Source organism: Ursus americanus, chromosome 12 (assembly GCF_024610735.1).
Source record: "Ursus americanus isolate L20-20 chromosome 12, mUrsAme1.1.p, whole genome shotgun sequence".
Lineage (NCBI taxonomy): Eukaryota > Metazoa > Chordata > Mammalia > Carnivora > Ursidae > Ursus > Ursus americanus.
Window position 1 is genome coordinate 62,520,650 of NC_142138.1, and position 20,969 is coordinate 62,541,618.

General features: G+C 50.5%; 1 protein-coding gene across 3 annotated transcripts in view; it reads right to left on the minus strand.

The window, feature by feature from the left end:
- TSPAN2 (tetraspanin 2) overlaps window positions 1-20,969 on the minus strand; it is a 54,379-nt gene that overhangs the window by 22,303 nt on the left and 11,107 nt on the right. For all 3 annotated transcript variants that reach the window (XR_006780305.2, XM_045801438.2, XM_045801437.2), the window contains exons 2-6: window positions 16,084-16,186; window positions 5,704-5,801; window positions 3,861-3,935; window positions 2,491-2,589; window positions 1,161-1,232 (exon numbers count right to left, since the gene is read on the minus strand). Coding sequence is in view for 2 of the 3 variants with exons in the window: in XM_045801438.2 (XP_045657394.1) it covers window positions 1,161-1,232; window positions 2,491-2,589; window positions 3,861-3,935; window positions 5,704-5,801; window positions 16,084-16,186 (447 nt within the window). In the remaining variant the exon portion in view is untranslated. The remainder of the gene's footprint in view (window positions 1-1,160; window positions 1,233-2,490; window positions 2,590-3,860; window positions 3,936-5,703; window positions 5,802-16,083; window positions 16,187-20,969) is intronic.

Consider the following 20,969-nt stretch of genomic DNA (forward strand, 5'->3'; position numbering starts at 1 on the left):
TCAGCGCACCTCTACCTTAGTCGACACAATCTCCCTGGGGTTCCCTTCCACTGCTGTGCCTTCAGCTACGGCCACGGCGCTGGGATTTTTACACTTATCTTTACCTCAGATTACGTGTAAGTCCCACAGACTTCTCAAGGGCAAACTTGACCCAAACCACCCCAGGATCTGCTCCTTTCCCTATAGTCACCTCTTATGGGGAGCAGAGCCTCTACCCACCCATTCTGCCCAAGCAGAAGTCTGAAGTCTTACCTTCCTCCCTTCCACTCCCCACTCACATGCAGGAGGCCTGCGGATTCCAGCCCTGAACGTCTCTGGATCTGCTGCTTCCTCTCGCTTCCCACTGCTCGTCACCTGCGTAAGCTCCTCATCCTCTCCTGCCACGGTGATCACAAGTGCCACTGAAGTGGCCTCCCTCCACCACTCTCCAACCGTCTGTCACACCAGCCGCCTGAGTACTGTTTCTAGGATGCACGACTGACTATGTTAATCCCCTAAAAGCAACACCTTTCCCAAACTGCCAGGTGTAAAATAATGCCTCTGTCCACCTCCCCAAGCATGTCCCTCACCATCCCCTCTGCAGTCCCTCTTTTCCTGCCAATCTCGAGTTCCATTCTGCTGCGCCTCTCTTCCTGCTGCTTTCTGGGCCTGGGATGACCTTCCCTTGTCAAAACGCAGTTCAAGGATTCCAACCCGTGTGCAGCTTTCCTAATACCACTGTCTCCACTGTACCCTCTACAGGCCAGGCACAGCACCATCTGCCTTGATCAGTCTGCAAGGCCACGGACACAAAAGCCCCATTCTTCATCTTAGAATTTTCAGAACCCGGCACAGTGCCCGACACACAGCACTTAATTAGTGAAGCCTTTATCAGTGACTTCCACAGAGAGGTGGGGGGCAACATTCTCAGGGTGCACCCCCGGCCCTGGCAAGTTTAATTAAGCACATAGCAATCGCACCGTTATGGGCAAGTCAGCATACCATCATTTCCCATGGTACCAGGAGGCCGGGACTCAGCATTGCATCACTTAGTTTACATGGAAGATAGCTGAGGCACAGAAGCCACTGGGAGAGGGCCTCCTAGAATCACACCCGTCACCCCACGGGCTAGAACAATCTTACACGACAGGTAGAATAGGGACCCTGGTAGAGAAGCTTACCTTGGGCCCTAGAAGCTCCTTTGGGCATGTGGGTTGGACCTGTTCAGAGCTTTCTTTTCCACAGCACTGAAACTAGAGAGTCAGAAAAGAGTTTTTAGGGCATAGGAGGGAGAAGTGGGAGCTGCAAGTCTGGGCATCACTGCTGAAGACTGGGGGACAGAGCAGCAAATCAGCTAGGGGACCCAGTCACTGCAACTCAAACTGCCATTTCTAGAAAGATGGTGAAGAGTCACATAATCATGCTAGCAAAACAAGAAAAGGACTTCTGTAAAGTTTTCTGAGTTTTACGATGGCAAGTGGCTCAAGGCAACCCAAACAAAGCAAGAAGCCAGTTGACGGTGTCTGTGTAAATTGCTGTTTTTTAGACAGGGACTGGGTCTTTAGATTTTTTTTTTTTTTTTTTTCAGCCTGGGAGTAATTTGACCTGCTGAGTAGCTAAAGTTTTATGAGCTTCAGGAAGGGCTCATTAACTGGGGACAGTCTGGGACGGAGAGGAGAAGTGACCACAGTAAATAAACCCCAGGGGCTGAAAGACCAGGGCCTGAAGGCTGGCCAGTAAACAGGTGTCCTGTCCTATGGCTGGCCCCTCAAGGACAAAGGAGAGTGTGTGCTGCTTGATGCCTGCGGGGCAGCCGAGACTGAGCAGAAAAAATGGTGGGCACCTTCCAGGACATTCCCCTGATGAACAAGAATGGGGCTACCTGAAAGCACTTGGCCCAGGAGTTCATAGCCACTTCTCCATATTGCTGGGGTTAGGATTCGGGCCTGGTCTATCTCCTCTGTATGCCCTCCTTGGTTAACTGTGCGCAGCCCTCAGCACTGCACTGACAGCTCAGTCCCACGGAATGTTCCAGGATACAAGGAGCATGGCTATCTCCGTGTCCTTTCATTTTACAAATGGGGAGCCGAGCGATTATCAGGAAGACCAGGAACTTGCTCAAGGTCACAGAGCCGCTCAGTGGCGCAGCTGCAGCTAGAAATGAGCTTTCCCAGCTTGAAGGTCAAGGTCGTTTCTGTTACACCAGTACGCCACCTTCTGAGAGACCTTGGTATTCACTCGGGCTGCTTTCTGGGGGTTCTTATTTGTGCTCTTTTGTCTCTCTGGGGCACACTGCCTGACTTCCTCTCGTGAACCCTCCGCACTAGGCCTCTTCCTCTTCTAGGTTCTACACAGAACGCCTACTGTGGCTCCTGCGAGGGCTGGAATACAGCACTACGGCTTCATTTCACCCAATGTATTCTGATCTTTAATCCACGTGATGAGAGAGAACCTGGCTAACGAATGATCTTTAAAAGGTAACGATTTTAAGGAAGAAGTAAGGTTACTTACTGTTGAGTGGAAGGTAATGAGAGTCCCATTTCCCCTTTCCCTGTCTTTCAGGTAATCATTATAAGCCTCTTCATACATGGTCTGAACATGTCGTATAGCCTGAAAAAAATGCCAGGAAACCAATGGGACAGTGAGTGGGAAGTTTCAAACATTCTCCTTTCATCAAGGGAAACCCCCTCTCCCTCACCCTTGGAAAATACAGCCTTTCCCTGTGTTTATCTGTATTTTAAGACAATTCTGCATATAGGGGACAGATTACAGACTCTGGAGTTTCTCAGATACTTTTGGAGATGGAAGGATAGACTAACCAAGGATAACTTTCATAGACTAGAAAGATTTCTTAGAGAAGAGGTTCTCAGGCCTGAATGGACATCAGCATCCATCAGCCCCCCGATCCCTGGGCTCACCCGGGAGATTCTGACGTACAACTAGGGCGGGGACTTATGCATGCTTGGGACCCTACTGGTTAAAACTACTCAAGTCTGTTCATGATGTGGTTTGAAAGATGTTCATGACCAAGGAAAACTGGTTCAGTGTACAAATATCATATGAAACTTAGACAATGCACTTCCGGTATAAAGGCATGTGATCTGACATCCATAGTGGTCTCAAAAAGTCCCAAGATCCAATTCCTCCAACCTACCAACAGAACCAACCACTTTAGAAATATTCCAAAGGAGGCGATATTTACTTATTTTACATGTTTACCATTTAAAAAAATCTAAAGTTCATAAACATAATACTGATAGTACATGAATTTATGTGAAATGAAGTAAACTTAAGATTCCATTCTTCCTCCTTTCATGCCCTTCTTTCCCACAATGGGTCTTAACAGCATGTCCCTTCTGAAAAGGTCAATTCCTCTGTGCGTTCTCTTGATAACCTATTTTGGACACCTATAGTTTGAGCACCAATGTAAATAAACAGCAGCAGGTCAGGCTTTAGTCTTTGAGGATGACGTGGCCTTTTTTCAGGCCAAGCCCTCTGGGCAAATGATAGTCTAACAAGGGATGAAAACGCATGTTCCTCTCCATCCCTCTTTCTCATGTGTGCCATCTACCCACTTCCCTGTGAGAAATGGGATCGTCTTAAACTAGAGATCCTTTAAAAGAAATCATAGACTCTTTTATAGATCTCATGAAAGCTATGAATTATCTCCTCAGAAAAATGTGTGCACGTAAATGTACGCACACTTACACATACAGTATGCACAGGTCTGCACAACACTTTCAGGTTACAAAGTTCTGTGTAAACCATATCTCTGGGGGTTATTTAGTTTTCCAGTATCATTGTGAGTGTAACAGTCTCATAGCCTTGGCCGTAAGGAAACACTTTAACCATGGTAAAAAGAAACTGTAATTTCTACTTACTACACCCTTGCCTATAAAAGCAAATACTCCAGTGGTTACTTCAGCAGCAAATATCACCAGTAGGCAGGTGAAGAACTGTAGAGGAGAGAAAATACTCACTTCATTAACTCAATACCTTTTCAGTTTATTTGGCCTCTTTAATGCTAGTTCCATTTGAAAAAAAAAACAAAAACACAGAGGCAAGGTTATTAGTTTGAATTGACCTGGTAGGAAGCATCTACCCCCATTCCCCTGTAGTTTGTTCATTCATTCATTCGCTCATTAATTCATTCAGCCATTGTTCATTAAGCATCTACTCTGCACCAGGCACTGTCCTTGGCACTGGGTATACAGTGGTGAATAAGATATGATTCCCACGTCTCTACTATCATGGACCTCATATTAGAAAATGGGATGAATATCTACCATTTGCATTGACATGGATGGAACTGGAGGGGATTATGCTAAGTGAAATCAGTCAAGCAGAGAAAGACAATTATCATATGGTTTCTCTCATATGTGGAACATGAAGAATAGCACAGAGGACCACAGGGGAAGGGAGGGAAAACTGAATGGGAAGAAATCAGAGAGGGAGACAGACCATGAGAGACTCTGGATTCTGGGAAACAAACTGAGGGTTACAGAAGGGAGGGGGTGGGGGGATGAGGTAACAGGGTGATGGGTGTTAAGGAGGGCACACGTTGGGATGAGCACTGGGCGTTATAGACAACTAATGAATCATTGAACGCTACATCGAAAACTAATGACGTACTATATGTTGGCTAACTGAACATAATAAGAAAACAAAGAAAATGGGCAGTATGATAAATGAGTAAAGCAATAAAAAAGTGAGTTAGATAATTTCAGGTAGTGATAAAGAAATCCCGCCACTTAGCACAGTGCCTGGCTCCTAGGCGCTCAAGGAATTTTATGAACCAAAGAGATTCTGTAAAGGTGTAAAACAAGGCCAGGAGATAGGGAGGGACTGGTGGGGCCTGGGCTTGGGGAAGGTGTGGCCCAGACTGTGCGGGCTGTGAGGCTTCTCTGGGGAGCGGGAGTGGCGGTGAGGGGTGCCCTCCTGGATGGATTTCTGTTCTGGTCTCTTGGGTCTGCTCTGTGTTCAGTGACCAACAACAGGGAGGCTTGATAAGAGGGAAAGACGGGAAGAGTGGAGGACTGAGGACACGGGTTAGAGATTCTACCCGGCAAGAGATGAGAAGCAGCCACAGTTAAAAATCAAAGATGGCAATGAGCAAGGGGAGACTGCCCCCTAAAATCGCTGTTTCTGACCCCTCGTGGAGAAAGACAAAATCTTTCTCTCTTCCGGCCCCTCTCCCTTCTCCTTGTTTCTCTCAGGTCACTCTGGCATTGGCTGTATAGCAGTAACTGAAATTCAGTCTTTTTTTCTTTTCTTCTTCTCTTCTTTTTCTTTTTTTCTTTTCTTTTTTTTTTTTTTTTAAGCCAGAGGCTGCTTGTTAAAATAAACCACAAGGGGGATGTTTGGTCAAGTTATTGATCTCAAACAGCAATTCTTTTCTTCTAGTTAACAGCCCTTCCCTGCCTATAAGAACCTTAGCTGCCTCCCTCCCTGTGAAATCATTTTGAAAGAACAATCATAATTACCCCTTACAATTATTAGGCACTTTTCCTCCCCAAACATCTTCACGCTAATGATCTCATTTTTTTCATACTTTCCATATGAGGCAGAGACAAAGATAATATTATTCTTAAGCAAGAAATGGAGAAACGGAGACTCAGGGAAGAGGGAGTGAGTGCCAAGGTCTCAGTGGGCCCCAGGCGCTGGCGCTGGAGGCCAGACCTCCGGGCCCCTTCAGACCAGTTCCCTCCCCGATGCCCCACTTACAGATCCGAGCACACACTGCGACTCCCGCATGGCTCCGCAGCACCCGAAGAAGCCCACGGCCATCATCAGGGCCCCTGCTCCCACCAGCACATACAGCCCTGCGGGGAAGAGACAGAGGAGCCGCTGACCACTGGGCAGGCTGGCTCCCCGCGGCTCCAGGCCAGGCGTCCGACCCCTGCTGAGGGAGGTGTCATGTCCCCTGCTGATAAGGTAACAGGTAACACCTGTTGAATGCACCTGACGGAACCTGCACAGGGATCCTGAGAGGCGGGGGGCTACAGTTATCCCAGGGAACAGAGAAAGCTGGTACTTACAGAGGTGAAGGGGCCTCCTCACCATCACCTGAGCGGCAAGGCTCAGGAGTCCCACAGCGCATGCTCTTAATCACCTCCACACACCTCCCACATGCCAGGCACTTCTCCTTTCTGACCACTACCGCCCCTGTAAAGTGGCTATTACTATGATTTACGTGAAAGTGATGGAGTTGAGTCCGGGGGTGGCCAGGAGAGGGAACCAGAGCCGGAACAAACCCACACCTCCCTAGGAGCCCCGTGGGCTCTCATGGCGCTCTGGAATTAATGGCTGTCTCCATCACAGGAGAGGCCCTGAGGACAAAGTGTTCAGGAGGGAAAAGGGCTGATGGTCTGCCCAGATGGGGAAGCAGGGACACAGCGGACAGAAGAAGGAGGCTCTGGTTTCGGAGCAGGGCGGGGGACGGGGCACAGCAATAAGGCCACAAAGTTTTGTGAGAATCACCAACTTTAGAGGGCATCACCGTGTGTGCTGGGCACAGGGGAGGTTGCAGTGTTCCAAGAAAATAGCCAAGGAGAGGAGGCGACAAGGTAACACACACCAAACATTGTTACTAATACAATTTTAGCTACATTTATTAAGGGCTTATTTTTGCCAGCACAGCAACTGGCACAGATTTATTAATTTAATCTTCATGAGGCAAGGTACCATTATTATATCCATTTTCTAGAGAAACTAGGCCCCGAAAGGTTAAGTTATTTGCCCAAGATCATAGAGCTGGGATAAAAATACCCATCCACCTCTAAAGCTGTCCCATCAACATTACCCTCACCTGCCCCGCCTGTCCAGCAACAACAGCAGCCTTAATTTGGGCGCTAATTTCCCTTACTACTGAAGTCAAGCCATAGGAACCGTTGCTCTCACAGAGAAAGAAAAGGACAGAATGTTCTTGTTCTGAGAGAAATGAAGCCAAGCCCTTTCTTATTTCCTTTTCTGATCTGGAGATAAGTTAGAACACAATATGATGCCCAGTACTTGACTTGCTTAGAATAATGCTAATTGTCCCTATTTTATTTTTTGCATTTTATTCATATGAGTCACCTGGAAACCCCTCCCATTCTCTGAAAGGGTGGGGAGCCGGCGGTCCACCTCTGTGGGGAAAGCCTGAGCGTGCCCGCGGGGTGCCTCTGGGGGGGCCCCTCTGGGGTGCTGCTGGTGGTTTGTGGGCAGATCTGTCGGGTCCCTGACACAGATGGGTGGCAGGCCAGGCTGCTCCCCTTCCTGTACCACCCAGACTGTTCTCAGGGCCTCCGGGACGGGGACGGGGAAGCCCTGCTGCGTCTGCAGTCCCATGGCAGGTATTTCTCTCTCTCCTGCCCCGCCAGCTCGGCCCCTTCCTCCCCTTTCCTTTTCATTAAAAGAATGAGTTCATGTGGAATGGATGTGGTCACGAGAGAAATGATTCCGTCATAAAAACAGGGCTATTGTTGGCTCCACGGCCTCAACACCTCGTTGTTTTAAAATTTTTATTTTTCAAAGCCTTTTCATTTCCATCATCTCACTGGCTTCTCGAACAAGCCCGTTAGGTGAGGCAAGGGTTCTAATTCTGTTTTGCTACTGGGAGTCAGAGAGGCATGAGGGCTCCAGGCAGGACACACAGGCCTGGAGCCCCGATTTCCATCCTGCTCAATCAGGCCGCAGGCAGCAGCCTTGCCACCTTCGTCAGTCCCCTCACAAAACGTCTCACGGGGGGGTGGGGGGGACTGCATTGTTGCAGTGATTTCCCACTGAAAGTGTGTACAGTCTACAGATGGTGCGAGTTACAGCCCAGGGACCGGGCCCACCTGGATCCTTCTCCAGCCTGGGCTCCGGCCCCCGGGGAATTCACCAGGACCCGACTCAGCCCTGCTGTCTTCCATTTTGTGCTTTTGCAGGTTCTCATATTTGTCTTTCTCTGCCGACGTGAAGTCCACCAACTAACCTTATTCACCCGATCTAGACTGTGCCCAGCACAAGACAGGATTCTTGACCAGACTAGCCGTCCGCCATTGCCCATCTCTGGGGAGAGAGAGATGCTAGGAATACATGTCAGCAAACCTCCACAAAGCCGCCCGGGGTTGGGCTCCCTCCAGCTCACCCGGAGAACGGGGTCCTGAGGGTCCGGAATGCGGGAAAGAGGGCTGCTGCTGAGGAGGCTGGGGTGCCGTGGACATGGGCGCGGGGCCGAGGAGGACACAGGTGTTGACGTCCCCAAGAAAATCTGCTTTATTTGTATAGTAGGCCATTCTCAGGCTCTCGGAATCCTAGAGCTCAGAGCAAAAACACGCTGAACTGACCCAGCAGCTCCAATTCCTGAGGCCTCTCTCCCCCGCAACCAGAAAGCCTTGTCTCTATCAACTCGCTTTAAAATGGCTCCCCCCTTTTGGGGACTGGATAGTGGCATGGTCATCAGTTTCCGTGGCTTTCTGGCGGCAGATGGTTTTACGGAGCCGCCTACTGACCATTTTTCATCTAGGACTGCTTTTCCTCGGCCTCTGCCGCTCTCCCTCCCAGCTCGCCCCGGGGGCGCATACTTTGCGTGTCTCTAGACTAGGGGACGGGGCTTCCGTGTGGGGACGGCGAAGGCTCAGCTGTCGGTATTGAGCACTGTGGTGGAGCCTGAGGTGTCTGAGCCACGGAGTCATTCAGCACTAGGGACAACCGCCCCTTCCTGACGCCTCAGCCTGCTGCGTGCAGCATCCGCACTGTGCACCTGCCAGGCATCAGCGCGGGAACCTGCTGCCAAGAAGCCTCCGTGCCGTCGGCCATTCCCTCATTCTGACTACAGGGCGTCTAAACCGCTCACCCCTCTGCCTCTCTTTCCCGCATCGGCCGTCATCTCGCCTCCTCCTTCACCGAGGAACCCCTAACCTACCTCCATAACCATAATCAAGCCCACACGGTGCGCTGCGCTCTCCCGCGAACTCCCTCCCCTGTGAGGCCTGTGGCTATCAGGGTTCGTATTTCACAGCGGGGAGTCTGAGGCACAGAGAATGTAAGACACTTGCCAGGGGCGACCCTGGCACCGAGCTGGGGAGTCGGCTCCAAAGTGCACGGCCTAACTCCGCCGGCACAGGTCCAGGGCGAGCCCGAAGCATGGGGACTCCCAGCGAAAAGGCTGTTCACTTTGCAATTTATAAATGTCAGGAGGGTGCTCTTTCTTCCTTGAGAAAAGGGCTTGCAGAGCCTCTAAAGGATGATGTCTGGGGTTTCCTCTGAAAATACAGGGCTGGGAGCTAGAACTCCAGGCCTGTCAGCTGACCTCGACGTACATCCTCCTATTCGTCCGTTTCGTTATCTGTGATATGGAAATGCTACTCTAGCTTGTAGAAATGCTCTGGAGAAACTGTCTCAATCACGGAAGCTATCGCACCTCTCTTCTGCAGCCACCACGACTCTCAGGGACAACCGAAAACCAAGAAGTAAAAAAATAGGATCGCAGTGAGTCAGAGTTTTCAAAAAGGCAGCGTTCAGCCCTGGAACCTTTTCCTTACACATAATGTCCAGCCACAATTGAAACCAGGCTCCCGGACTCTGAGTTCAACAGGGAGAGACAGCTACGGGGCAGCCTGTGACCCCGGAGAGCCAAAGGGCCGCTGTCTGTGTGGGCAGCCCCTTCGTGGAGAAAACCTGCCAACGTCCTCGGCTCACGGGCACGGCTTCATGCGCTCCAGCCCTGTCCAGGCTTCCGACGCCTGAGGGGCCGGCTCCCCACTCAGCAGTCCTGGAAGGAGCCCCCTGCGGTGTCTGTCCCTCCAGGAGGCAGCCCTGGAGAGGGACAGTAACAGGAAGTCCAAGGGGCAGATTGGTGGGGTTTGGAAGACAGGGGGTAGGGGAGCTTCCCCCAGGAGTTTGCTGAGACTACAGCGGAGAGAGTGTAGGAAACCCCCAGTTATCCCAGCAGTTCCCCTCTTGCAGGCTGTCCGTTCTCCACGTTAGCCTGTCAGGGACACAGACATCCTGCATCTGCCTCCAGACCTTGGCCTGGACTCAGAGGACCTTGAGAAGGGGCGGCAGGTGGCTCCCCTCAGCGCCTGCTCCCCTCAGCGCTCAGGGCTGGATCTCTCCGCCCTGTCCCCAGCTGTGACGTCAGGGTAGGGGAACCTCTCTCCATCACAAGGAAGAAGCAAGGATCCCAGACAGGAAAGCATACCCCCCCCCCCCCAAGGACAGACAGAAAGTTCTACAGTCATCTGTCCAGAAGCAGGGAGCTAGGCTGTGTGTGTTCCTGAGGTCTGTCTCGTTGCCAGGCTCTATTTCTTTAAGAGCCACTTGAGTGTGCCAAGCCTGTTCACCAACACTCCTTAACAAAGGGCTGATAAGAGTTTCGTGGGCGGACTGCTCTGGTACTTTTTCTGAAAAGAAAACACACAGCTTAGTGACTGCCACCCTGTGACATGAAGCGAGATTTTCCAAAATCCAGGCCTGCTTCTTTTTTAAAGTCCTATTACCTCACACCGTTGGCTCTGTAAGTCCATAAATGATCTCTTGGTGTATTTTCCTTCTCATTTTACTGCCAGAGAGCAGGTATCTTTCCTATTTGGACAATTATTTCTTGAGGGAAGACATATCAATTTCTGCACACATGTATATGGGTCCGTTTGTATTATAAGAACTATCTGAAGTGGAGAAGAGGTGTCTGACGTCCCAGGACTGTTTGTGGTTGCCACTGTCCAGGGGAAACAGAAGCAGCACAGACCTGGCTTGCAGGCTGAGCCAGCCCCACCATGAAGAGCTGGAAAACCATGGCCGACTGCCAACCCCCTGTTGTTTTCCACTGGTTCTGTCTCCTTATTCTACCTAGTGCTACGATTCTTGATAACACGGTTCCCCGAACTTCGAGCACTGACCACAAGCATCTTCACCACCAGCCACTCAAGGGCAGACCCGGGGAGGGGAGGTGTGGCCGAGGAAGAAGAACGAAGGGTGGGCGAACCCACATCCCTGCCCCAGGCCACCAAGAACACACCAGAAGGACTCAGGCCCTGCCGTATAGACTGTCGTTTTCCCTAGCCAGCATTCACTTCCTCTTCATCTCTGTGAGAGACACAAATCTTCTCTGCCCCGTCCCTGTGGACTTTAACCTTGAAGGCAGACGTGAAGGCCAGACTTCGGCCAACAAGCCCATCCCAATGACTGGTGTGGGAACAGGCCCCGGGCCTAAGACGGCCAATGGCAGTGGGGCTCAGGACTTTAGTCGGAGCTGCTGGGATGAAAGAAGTAGGTACCTCTGTTGCCACGGTTACTGGGAGCTGGCACCTGGAGCTGTGAGCAGCCATGTTATCACATCTTGAGGAAACCTGCCTGAGAATGGAGCCACAGGGGAGCCGAGCCAAGGGATGGGTACAGGCTGGACTCCGACCACATCACCTGCACCCCTGAGACGGGCACGAACCCTGGACTTCTCGGTTTTGCGAGTCAGGAAATTTCTGTTTTTCTCAAGAAGCATGCGTCAAGTTTCTGTGATTTGCCATTTAAAGAGTCTGACAGACAAATCCATAAAGATACGACATTTCTTGCGTCTTGGGCCGTTCATATTGCTTCAGTTTAGATTAGCAAATAGGATCAGGAATGTCTGCCTCGAACTCGTTCACCCTCCTACTCAACCCAGGAATCTCCTGAATTGACAAACACTCCATTCTGATTTTTGCCATGTTAGTGGTTAATTAAATACCCATGAAGGAGAAAGTTCAGCTTTATCTGTGGGAGTCGGCTCGGCTTCTTTGGCTTACAAAATCACGAAAAAGGTTTTCTTACGTTGGACCCAAATCGACACGTGTGAAAGTGCTCTCAGAGCTTCGTGGGATAACGAGAGGCTGCTTCCCACACTACACCTCAGGTCTGCACACCTTGCCCCCCTCTGAGCAGGAGCCCTTCCTCCTGTAACTCGGATTCCCACCGAGAATCATGAATTCTTCCTGCTAGGCTTGACTCTTCTGTCACTGATATCTTTTACCACTTTGATTCCTTCTGTCCCTGACTTTCATACTGTCCAATAATAGTGTTAAATAATGTTTCTTGTCTTCCTCTTTCTTCACAGTTCCTGCTGTTGACAACCAGCACGGTGATGCCCTTCTGTCTGATGGTATCAGTCACCTAGCATGTTCTTTTCTGTCTCCCCTCTCATCCCGCTGCTGCTAGAAAAATCTCTTTAAAATGCAGTGCCAATCCCTCCCCCCAAACCCTGAATTATCCCTCTGTTGCTTTACTAAATGAACAAGCGTTGACATTCAGGGCCCTGTGTGTTTGTCCTTCCCCTCCCTCCCTGGCGCTTCTAATCCTACCTCCCACCTTGCCCCAATCTGTTCCACTCCAACCAGAGTCGTCTGCCCAGCCTAGGCTTGCTGATTACTGTCCCGTGGACGCGCCTTGCAGTCTTTGCCCTACAACCTCTGCTGTCCTCGTTTGTCTTCCGCTCACTGATGACAGCCTGGTCTTTCAAACCTAAATCAGATCCTTGCCTCACTGGTTTAGAATGACCCCTGCTGCACCCATGGCAAATACCACTTAGCTGGCATTTAGTTCCACGCTCGTTTCCATTAGAATTTAAATTGTTAACTCTGTGAGTCTTTTCAAATAGATCGCAAAGATACATGGGAGCGAGCGCAGCGTTCTCATCCTCTTTTGTGTGACTCCAGAGCCCAGGACTATAGATGCTGGCTGATATATCCATGAATAGATTACATTTTTTCCTAAGTGGAGGAGCCTATTAAAAAAAAAAAAAAGAGGGAAAGAATAGAGGAGCCCCTGCTTCAATGCATAACTATGTTTGCATAAACCCAAATACTTGATGAAATCCCCAAATTAAAAACACCATGAAGAGATTTTTAGATAGCCAGATGTTTATCCTCATTGAAAGAGAGACAGCCTTTCTTACGTGTTTTTCATATAACCCAGGTCTTCATGGTCTTTTAAAAACGGTTTCTCTTTACTGCTGCCCCAAAGTCCCAGTTCAAGCTCAGGAATTACACTATCGAGATTCACATCTTGCAGCCTCGACTTTGGGGGTGAGGGGGGTGGGTTGCCGGGTTTTAGGCAATGAGTTATTGCGGCACGACTGGAAGGAGAGTGTCTGCCTCTACGTGAATGGGTGGATGTTTTCCCACGTTTTGGTCCTAACGAAGGGCGGACTCCTCCCCGTCCACCCGCGGGCACAAATGCAGCTTCTGTGGGAAAATCTTGAGAGTCCTACCTGAGGAAGAGGAGGCAACTAGGATTCCAGTGCAGAGCCGGCAGCACGCGAAGGGAAGACAGGCTGAAGGCTGATACCCTGAACCTCCACATGCCTGAATTACAGGAGCAAAAGATTTCCACCAGTTTATTGCGACTGACATCACGTTAGGACGCCAAGTAAGTGCTGAATTCAGAGTAGGGAGAGAAAATACTGTTCACCCTGAGGGGCAGTTGTAAGTGGTTGGAGGAGCTAGGTGAGGAAGATACCCTAAAGAGTATCCTGAACGAGCCATCTCTTCCTCAGGCTGGAGAAATGATGGGCGGCGGCCGCCTTACACTGGCCAGTGCTAACTCCGAGTCCCGAAGGCTCTCCCTAACTCAGTCTATCTGAAACGCGGTCTTCTGAGGCCCCATTCAAACACCCCTCCACCTTGAGGCTTGTCCCGCCGGCCCCCAGTGGTTCTCTCTCACTTCTTCTTCTTTTTTTAATGTAAGCTCTAGGCCCAATGTGCAGCTCAAACTCATGACCCTGAGATCCAGAGTAGTGGGCTGTACTGAGCCAGCCAGGGGGTTGTTAGAAGCTTCTCCGAAATCCGTGATGCTTTTTTAAATGTGACCTCTAAAGTCACAGGCTCATACCACCACTCTTCCCACACAGAATCTTTTTTTTTTTTAAGTAGGCTCTACACCCAACGTGGGGCTTGAACTCAGCACCCCGAGATCAAGAGTGGCTGGCTCTCCCGACGGAGCCAGCCAGGCACCCCTTCTCACTTCTCAATTCGGTGATTCTTTTTGTACCAGCCATTAGCACTTAACATACGCTTGTGATTATTGTCTGCTATTCATTAGTGCCTATGTCTGGAGAGGCAAGAATCCCATTATGACGGGACCAGACCTTTGTAGTGGTTAGTCCAGTGGGCACTGAGGCGAGACTATGGCCGAACGGAGTTAGAAATCACAGGGAACAGTTACGGACTAAGCTGTCTGGGAGCCATGAGTAACACGAGGGGAGGTGCATGCCTTCTGCTACCCTCCCCTGACTGTTCCTGCACATCTGTCCCCTGGGGGTGGCGCAGGACAAGGACAGGCTGAGCTTTGTCCAGGGGCACTGGGGCCCGCTCTGGGACAGCGAACGCTTCCGAGGAGGTTCACAGAGCCAGGAGTTCCTCAAGGAGAAATATGTTCAATGTGTGTGTTAGCTTTGGACGGAGGGGTGAGTGCTACCTGGAAACCGTGTGGGTGGAAAGAGCAGTTCAGTGTGTAGTATGATGGCAGATTCCTCTGCTTCGTCCTTGTAACAAAACTCTGACTTTGTCCAAGTGTCAGAGGCCCTCTGGGGAGCCTGGGCCCCTTCCCAAGCCCAGGATGACTCTCCATTAGTCACAAGAGCCAGTCACGGTAGCTCTCCTCTTGGCCATGACTCGTTCAGCATGAGCAGACAGTATGGTTCTGGCCAATAAGCTGCAAGGAGAGGTCTGCTGGGGGTCTTCTGACAAAGGTTGTATTCATTCCTAAAAAGGGCCATGTGAGGTGAAACTTCCTTTTTTTTTTCTCTCTCTCTCTTTTGGACGTTGCTGTATGAGGATATAATACTTGGAGCCACCATAGCTATCTTTTAAACCTGAGGGGATGCATTTGAGGTCATCCCGAGGATGGCCAGTGGACAGATGGAAAAAACCCGGGTCCTTGATGACTTTGTTGAACTCTGGGCTAACTCTGGAGAGTCCCCATCTCCACACTTCTTTCACCGTGTTTCATCAATTTCAATATACATCTGCCATATTCACATTTTAATGTCCCTAAAATTAGGATGCATATTTTCTGGTATGTCAGGGTTGAACTGGCAGCATTTCTTCTTCTCTTAGTGGAACTTAAAAGAACTGTGTGTTTTACAAAAGACTGCATCTAAGATTTGGTGAAATGTGGACAGTCCTTACTGCCGCCCATGTTATAGTACGTTTGTTTTTCCTTTCCTCTAGAAGTATCCTCGCTGCTACGGCTGCTTTCCTCAGGAGGCCCTGCTGTGGGAAGGTCGCTGGCAAGAGGAGGCAGCAGAGCTGTGAGCAGCCCTTTACAAGGCTCGGAGGGGGCCTGGGCGCTCCGTCCGTCCCAGGGAGCAGACGGTGCTCTTCTGGGCACAGGAGGGAGCAAAGGCCCCGCCCAGGATCCTGCTTCTCCCCATACTCCCCATGTACTCCATGGCTGGCGCAGACCATGCAACGGCCCGTCACACGGGGCTGTGACCTGTAGTGACAACGGTCTCAGGCTTTTGGAAGTCTAGGGTCCGGGTGCACTCAGCTGGGGAGTGAGGACAGCCCGCAGAAGAGGACGAGAAGTAGATCAGAGGGACTAAACCCAGGGAAACGCTCAGCCCCTACTTACCACGTAGTCTCAGAATTGCAGGCCACCTTTCCCGCCCCCCCCCCCCCAGCCCTTCCCCACAGCCGGGGGAAGCCCTGCCCTCTACAGTCCCTAGTTAGGGAAGGACTGAGTACCTCCGAACCTTGAGATGTCTCTTCACTCGGAATTATGTCTCCCTCGTAGACAACTTAAAATACAAGATCACGAATAAACCCCTGACTCGACAGGGGCCCCATCAGGCCAGATGGATTGGTGCTGTATCCACCTCGCTCAGCGGGCAAAAGGGAGTTTTCTAATTCTTTGGAAATGAGTGTGGCTGAAAGCAGCACAGTGGGTCCGCGCTGTCACACTGGTCCTTCTTGATTTTGATGAACCATGTGAGGAGCGGGCAGGGTAGGGGGCAGGGTCCTCACCCGCCCCGACGACATGGCCCCTCCAGCCCCGGGCTCAGGTTTTGCCTCCTTACTTCCCCTCCCACGGAAGTCCGGGTGTGGGTTCTGCTCTAAGGCTCTGGGGCAGCTCCAGCTAACGGTCGGGGAAGCTGAAGTCACTCACCCATGTAGAAATACTCTGGGGACTTGTCCTCCGATGAGAAGTCCTTCATGGTGCCTCCAAACCGAAACCATAGTCCGAAACCAATGACAGCTGACCCTGCCAGCTGAAAGGGAAACAACACTGGTTTTCAGCAAAGGGAAGGGGACAGGGTGCGCATAGCACCAGAGTGGGCTGGGGGCACGGAGCACAGAGGCTGGAAGAGGCCATCCCTTTAGAAATCAGCTTGTCTGCCCTTCATGTTTCCTGGGGGAGGAGAAACGACGTACTCAGAGCTCCCCAGGCCCCCAGACGGGATATCAGAACTGCGGTTTCCTGATTCCAAGCTGAGCTGTCCCTGTTCTGCTGGGCTGCCCTGTGGTTGCTGGGCATAGACAGCACAGCCTGGGGAGGTGTCTCAAAAAGAACGTTCCAATCACAATCCCCCTGGAAGGCATCTGACCCCTGCCATGCTGTCCCTTGCTGGGCACCCCGGACCTCCTGACCAACATCACCGTGAGAAGGGGCTGTTTCAGCCTCTGGGTCGCCAACAGTAAGACGAACTCTCAGACCTGGGGGAAACCCATTCTTCTAAATGGGAATGAAACACACAACCTTCAGAACCCGTCCACACCTCATGAGTGTGCAGTGCCAGTTAGAAGCTGTTTCAGAAACATCTAGAACCCTTTCTCCCCGGGGCCTCCCTGGTCACTGTACTGCCTGGGGATGGTTTTGCAGGCAGAGAGGTGGCTCGGCCATTTTTTTTTCTTTTGTTTTGTTTTGGTGTTTTGTTTTGTTTTGTTTTGTTTTTGGTTGCTATTTTGAGTTTCCATGGAAAGTGAGAAAGGAAAAAATAATTTTCTGAAAAAGCATGGTCTGTGTGCTGTGCGGCTCCTGGTGAGGCCGTGTGGCTGGCGCAGGCCGTGGCTGGGCAGGCTGGCAGCTGGTAGAGTCATCGCCTGTTTCCTCTGGGCCACTCTGAGGGCTTTTGTGAGGCTCCGCATCAACGCGGGGTCTTTTCTACCATCCTAGGAGTGTTGTGCCGGCCTGCCGGCAGGCTCCACCCACAAACACCCACCCCGAATTGCATCACGTTGATCCATCAACAGATATTCGCCGGGCACCTTCTGGACTCAAGCTGCCCGGGGAAGTCAGCAGATGTAAAGACTGCCTCCTGGTTCCGCCAACTCATCTTGTTGTTAGTGTGGGGGTCCCTACCTGTCACCAGATGAACAGTTTAGAGGCTGTCCCTGTCCCCACAGGGAAGAGCAGACACAGACGCTGGCAAGAAGATGGGATGCAGCCCGACAAGTAGAGGTTTAATAAGGAAAACTGGTATCAAAGGCAGGGTCGGAGCAGAGCCCTCTGCACACAGGGTCCCTCTATGGGCAGGGCTACATGTCAAGGCCTGGCGCTGCCCTTTGGGGCTCTCTGGCTGGACTTACAGGAGGACTTAGCCATTCCCTTCTCTCCCCTCCAGGCCAGGGTCTTCAGAAGAGCCGCGTGACTTCACCGAGGAGTCAGAAGGGCTAGAGCTCTACCAGCTGGACTCTCTCATGTGGAATAAGTAAAAGTTTCCAGTACTCAGAGGAAAGCACTAATTGGATAATGTGAGGGACAGCTACAGGAGCTGGACTGAACCAGCTTTAAAAGAGTTTTGCACTTTTAAAAGGGTAGCATGGCATGGAAAATTATTGAAAGAAGTCGTGCTAAAACATTCACAGTATTTATCTTTGAAGGTAGGATGACAGGTGGCTTTTTTCTTTTCACTCTATCTTTTAAATTGTCCGCACGAAGCATGTAATTACTCTTGTACATTTAAAAATGTTGTTTTTTCAATGCATTATATGGTAGTTTGCTCAATCCAGAAAAAGCGGGGAGGGTTTTCTTGGGCCGTGCTCTAGTTTGGGAGGAAACCAGCTTTGAGGTCACTGCTGTTCTGGTGCAGGAAAGAGAGTGATGGCCTTGGGAAGGCACTGTCCTAGAAGCTCCCCGAGGCTGCCTGGGACAGCTGTGTCCAGCAAAGCCTCGCAGGCAACCCTCCCCATCGTGACTCTGCGGTGACTTGATGGAAAGACAGTTTCCAAATACAAAGCAAAATCTATTGACAGAGGCGTCAGGCCAAGGCCTGCAGCCACCAAGCAGACTGTGGAGGAGGTGACTGGTCCCAGGGACACCCTACCACGCGGCCACATTTTTGGCATGTCTGTACGCAGACTCTAATTTATTGCTGTCTGGGATCATCCTTCCAGACGGAATACATTTGTCCACTTCTGGCACAGATGTACTTGATGCATAATGGAAAATGAAAAGAGAGGTTGCAATTTCAAGCCACGGGGCAACGAGAAAAAATCTGCGCTTGCTCATCCACAGCCCCAACCCCAAACCACACGGGTTTCCTCCCGGGTCAAGGAAACTGCGGCTTAACTGAATGTCATCACTGTGTGCAGGGAATCCTCCCAGCACGCAGCCGCTGGCCGGGTCAGGAATACGTGGGTGAGGAACCGTCAGGCCTGAGGTTGCTCGTGACAACAGCGATCACTGCTTTGGAAAGTGACATCAACAAAGACCACGTAGCCCTTTGGTCCTTCCAAAATGACCATTCCTGTAAGGCTCCTGTAATACTCTGGTCGCTGGACTTTGGTTGATCAGCCTCACCCTCGAAATGGAATTGAACTGAAAAAATTCACCCCAGTTCCAGACCAGTCAGGAGCAAAGTGAGCAAGGCTAGTGTTATGAGGGCCCACTGCTCTGTGTGTCCCAAGCCCCGGAAGAGACATCTCACTGAACGACGACGTGGGGAAAGGCTTCGAGCCCCGGAGTCCTAAATTTTAACCCCTTCTAGACCCAAACCCCTCTGTTCCCTGTTCTTTCTTCTCTTCTTAATCTCAGCCACAGCATCGCCCCTCAGGCAACGTTAGAACAAGTAAGGAATGAGAGACTGCCCTTTCCTTCTCTTGCCCCTGCTCTCATCTCCTTCCCCTTCCTGCCTGTCTTTCAAGGAATCAACTGTGGCCCGGGTCGGGACGTGCTAGGCTTCAGGGAAGCAAAGATGAAAGACAGGACTTACAGTCTCACATGGAGCTAATCCCCTCAACGGGTACGTGCAATATAATGCAGGAAGCGTGCTCAGGGGAAAAGCATCACACCAGGGAGCAGAGCGAAGCGCGACAACGGTGTTCAGCAGAAGACACCATTGATTTACACCTTGAAGAATGAATTTGAAGTCCTTGAGCAGGGGAGGACTGGAGGGAGGCGCAAACACCAGGCAGAGGCAACAGCATAGGTAAGGCTTCGCTTCCTTTCCTGGAGACTGTGTTGGGCAGAGAGAAGAATCTGGGGCTGGAAAAGGCAAGTTGGGGCCAACCATGCTTGGCCCACAGCTTCTTCTTAGCCTGCTACCATCTTGGAAAGCCCATGGCAGGGCCTTGAGGAGGGGGAGGTGGGACCTATTCATTTTGATGGGAACATTCAGGAGCATGAGTGCTCCCCGATGCCAGCCAGTGAGGAGCCAGAGAGAAAGACGTGATGGCTGAAGCCAAGAGTGGGGATGCCGGGGAGTGGGTGTGGTGAGCAGTGAGGACCACCAAGGATCCCCTCTACTGACTAAAGAACTTTGCTGAGGGCTGCCCTGCTTCCAGGACTGGTACCAATCCCCATGCCTTTGGAGTAATTATCACTAGAAATATTGTTTTTCCAGGAATGGACTTTTTTTGTGCAATAGCATGGGTGGGACTTTGATGCTAGTCACTTAATAAACATTTATCGAGCATCTATTGTGAGCCAGGAGCCACGGGTTCATAGGAAAGGAAGATTCAGCTCCTTCTCAGGAGGGTCTCAGGGGCTCATGGAGAGGTTGATTCCCACTGGGTGTTCCAGGAGGGACACTAACCTTGCAGGTAAGAATTCAATCACAGATCCAGCCCACAAGGAGATGCGGGATGTCATCATTTCTTTGTGTCACATTTTTTTTCTGAGTACCAACTGTGTGTTAGAAACTCAGAGAATGTGATGAAACAGGATTCCAAGGGCAAAAGCATGCCCATTATTTAAAAAGTAATAAGATAGAAAAAAAAGGCAGCAGTGAAAGGAATAGTGACATATCAATCCACGTCATTAAATAGGTTACACCAGATACAATTATATTATATTATATTATATTATATTATATTATATTATATTATATTATTATATTATATTGTATTTCTTCATAGGCAAGTGATTTCAGTTTCTAATCATATTCCAGAGAGTCTGCAGGACACAAAGTGGCAAATTGTAAGCATATGTTTTTAGAGAAGGCAATTTGTGTGCTAAAACTGAAGTAGCAGAAGAGAGGACTACGGACCTGCTCAGAAAGCATTTAAAGCAAAGTGGATGGGCCAGAAGTTTCTTTTATGTAATGGCTATCTGTCAGAAATAGGTCATTTAGCACGAAGCAGAGCTTGTTAAAGGATTTCAGTTTTATTTAACTGCATTTACTTCTACTTTCCTGGGATCACTGATGAAATGTTCTATCTTGAGGTCACTTTTTTTTTTCACTTAAAAAAAAAATTTCATGAATCACGAACGTGGTTCTTTGGAAGGCACTACGTTGGAAATCGGGCAGTGCTGAGATGTAAAAGTGCCAAGATCGCTGGCCAGACCTGGGTCCCCCAGGCTGCCTAGCTTCCCCCCACCCCCGCCCGCACCCAGAAGAGGACAGCCAACCCTGATCACAACCCTGAGACATGCTGCTCTGCTGTCTGATGTCTAACCCCAGCAGAAAGCCCCCTTTCTGGGTGAAAAGCTTCCCTTGGGGAAGTTCTCACACAGCACATGTTTTTTCACCTCGATGGGAGACAGTGGTCTTCAGATCCTCCAGCCACACAGTTTCAGTTCCTTCTCCCACTTGGGGGTCTCTGCTCTTGCTA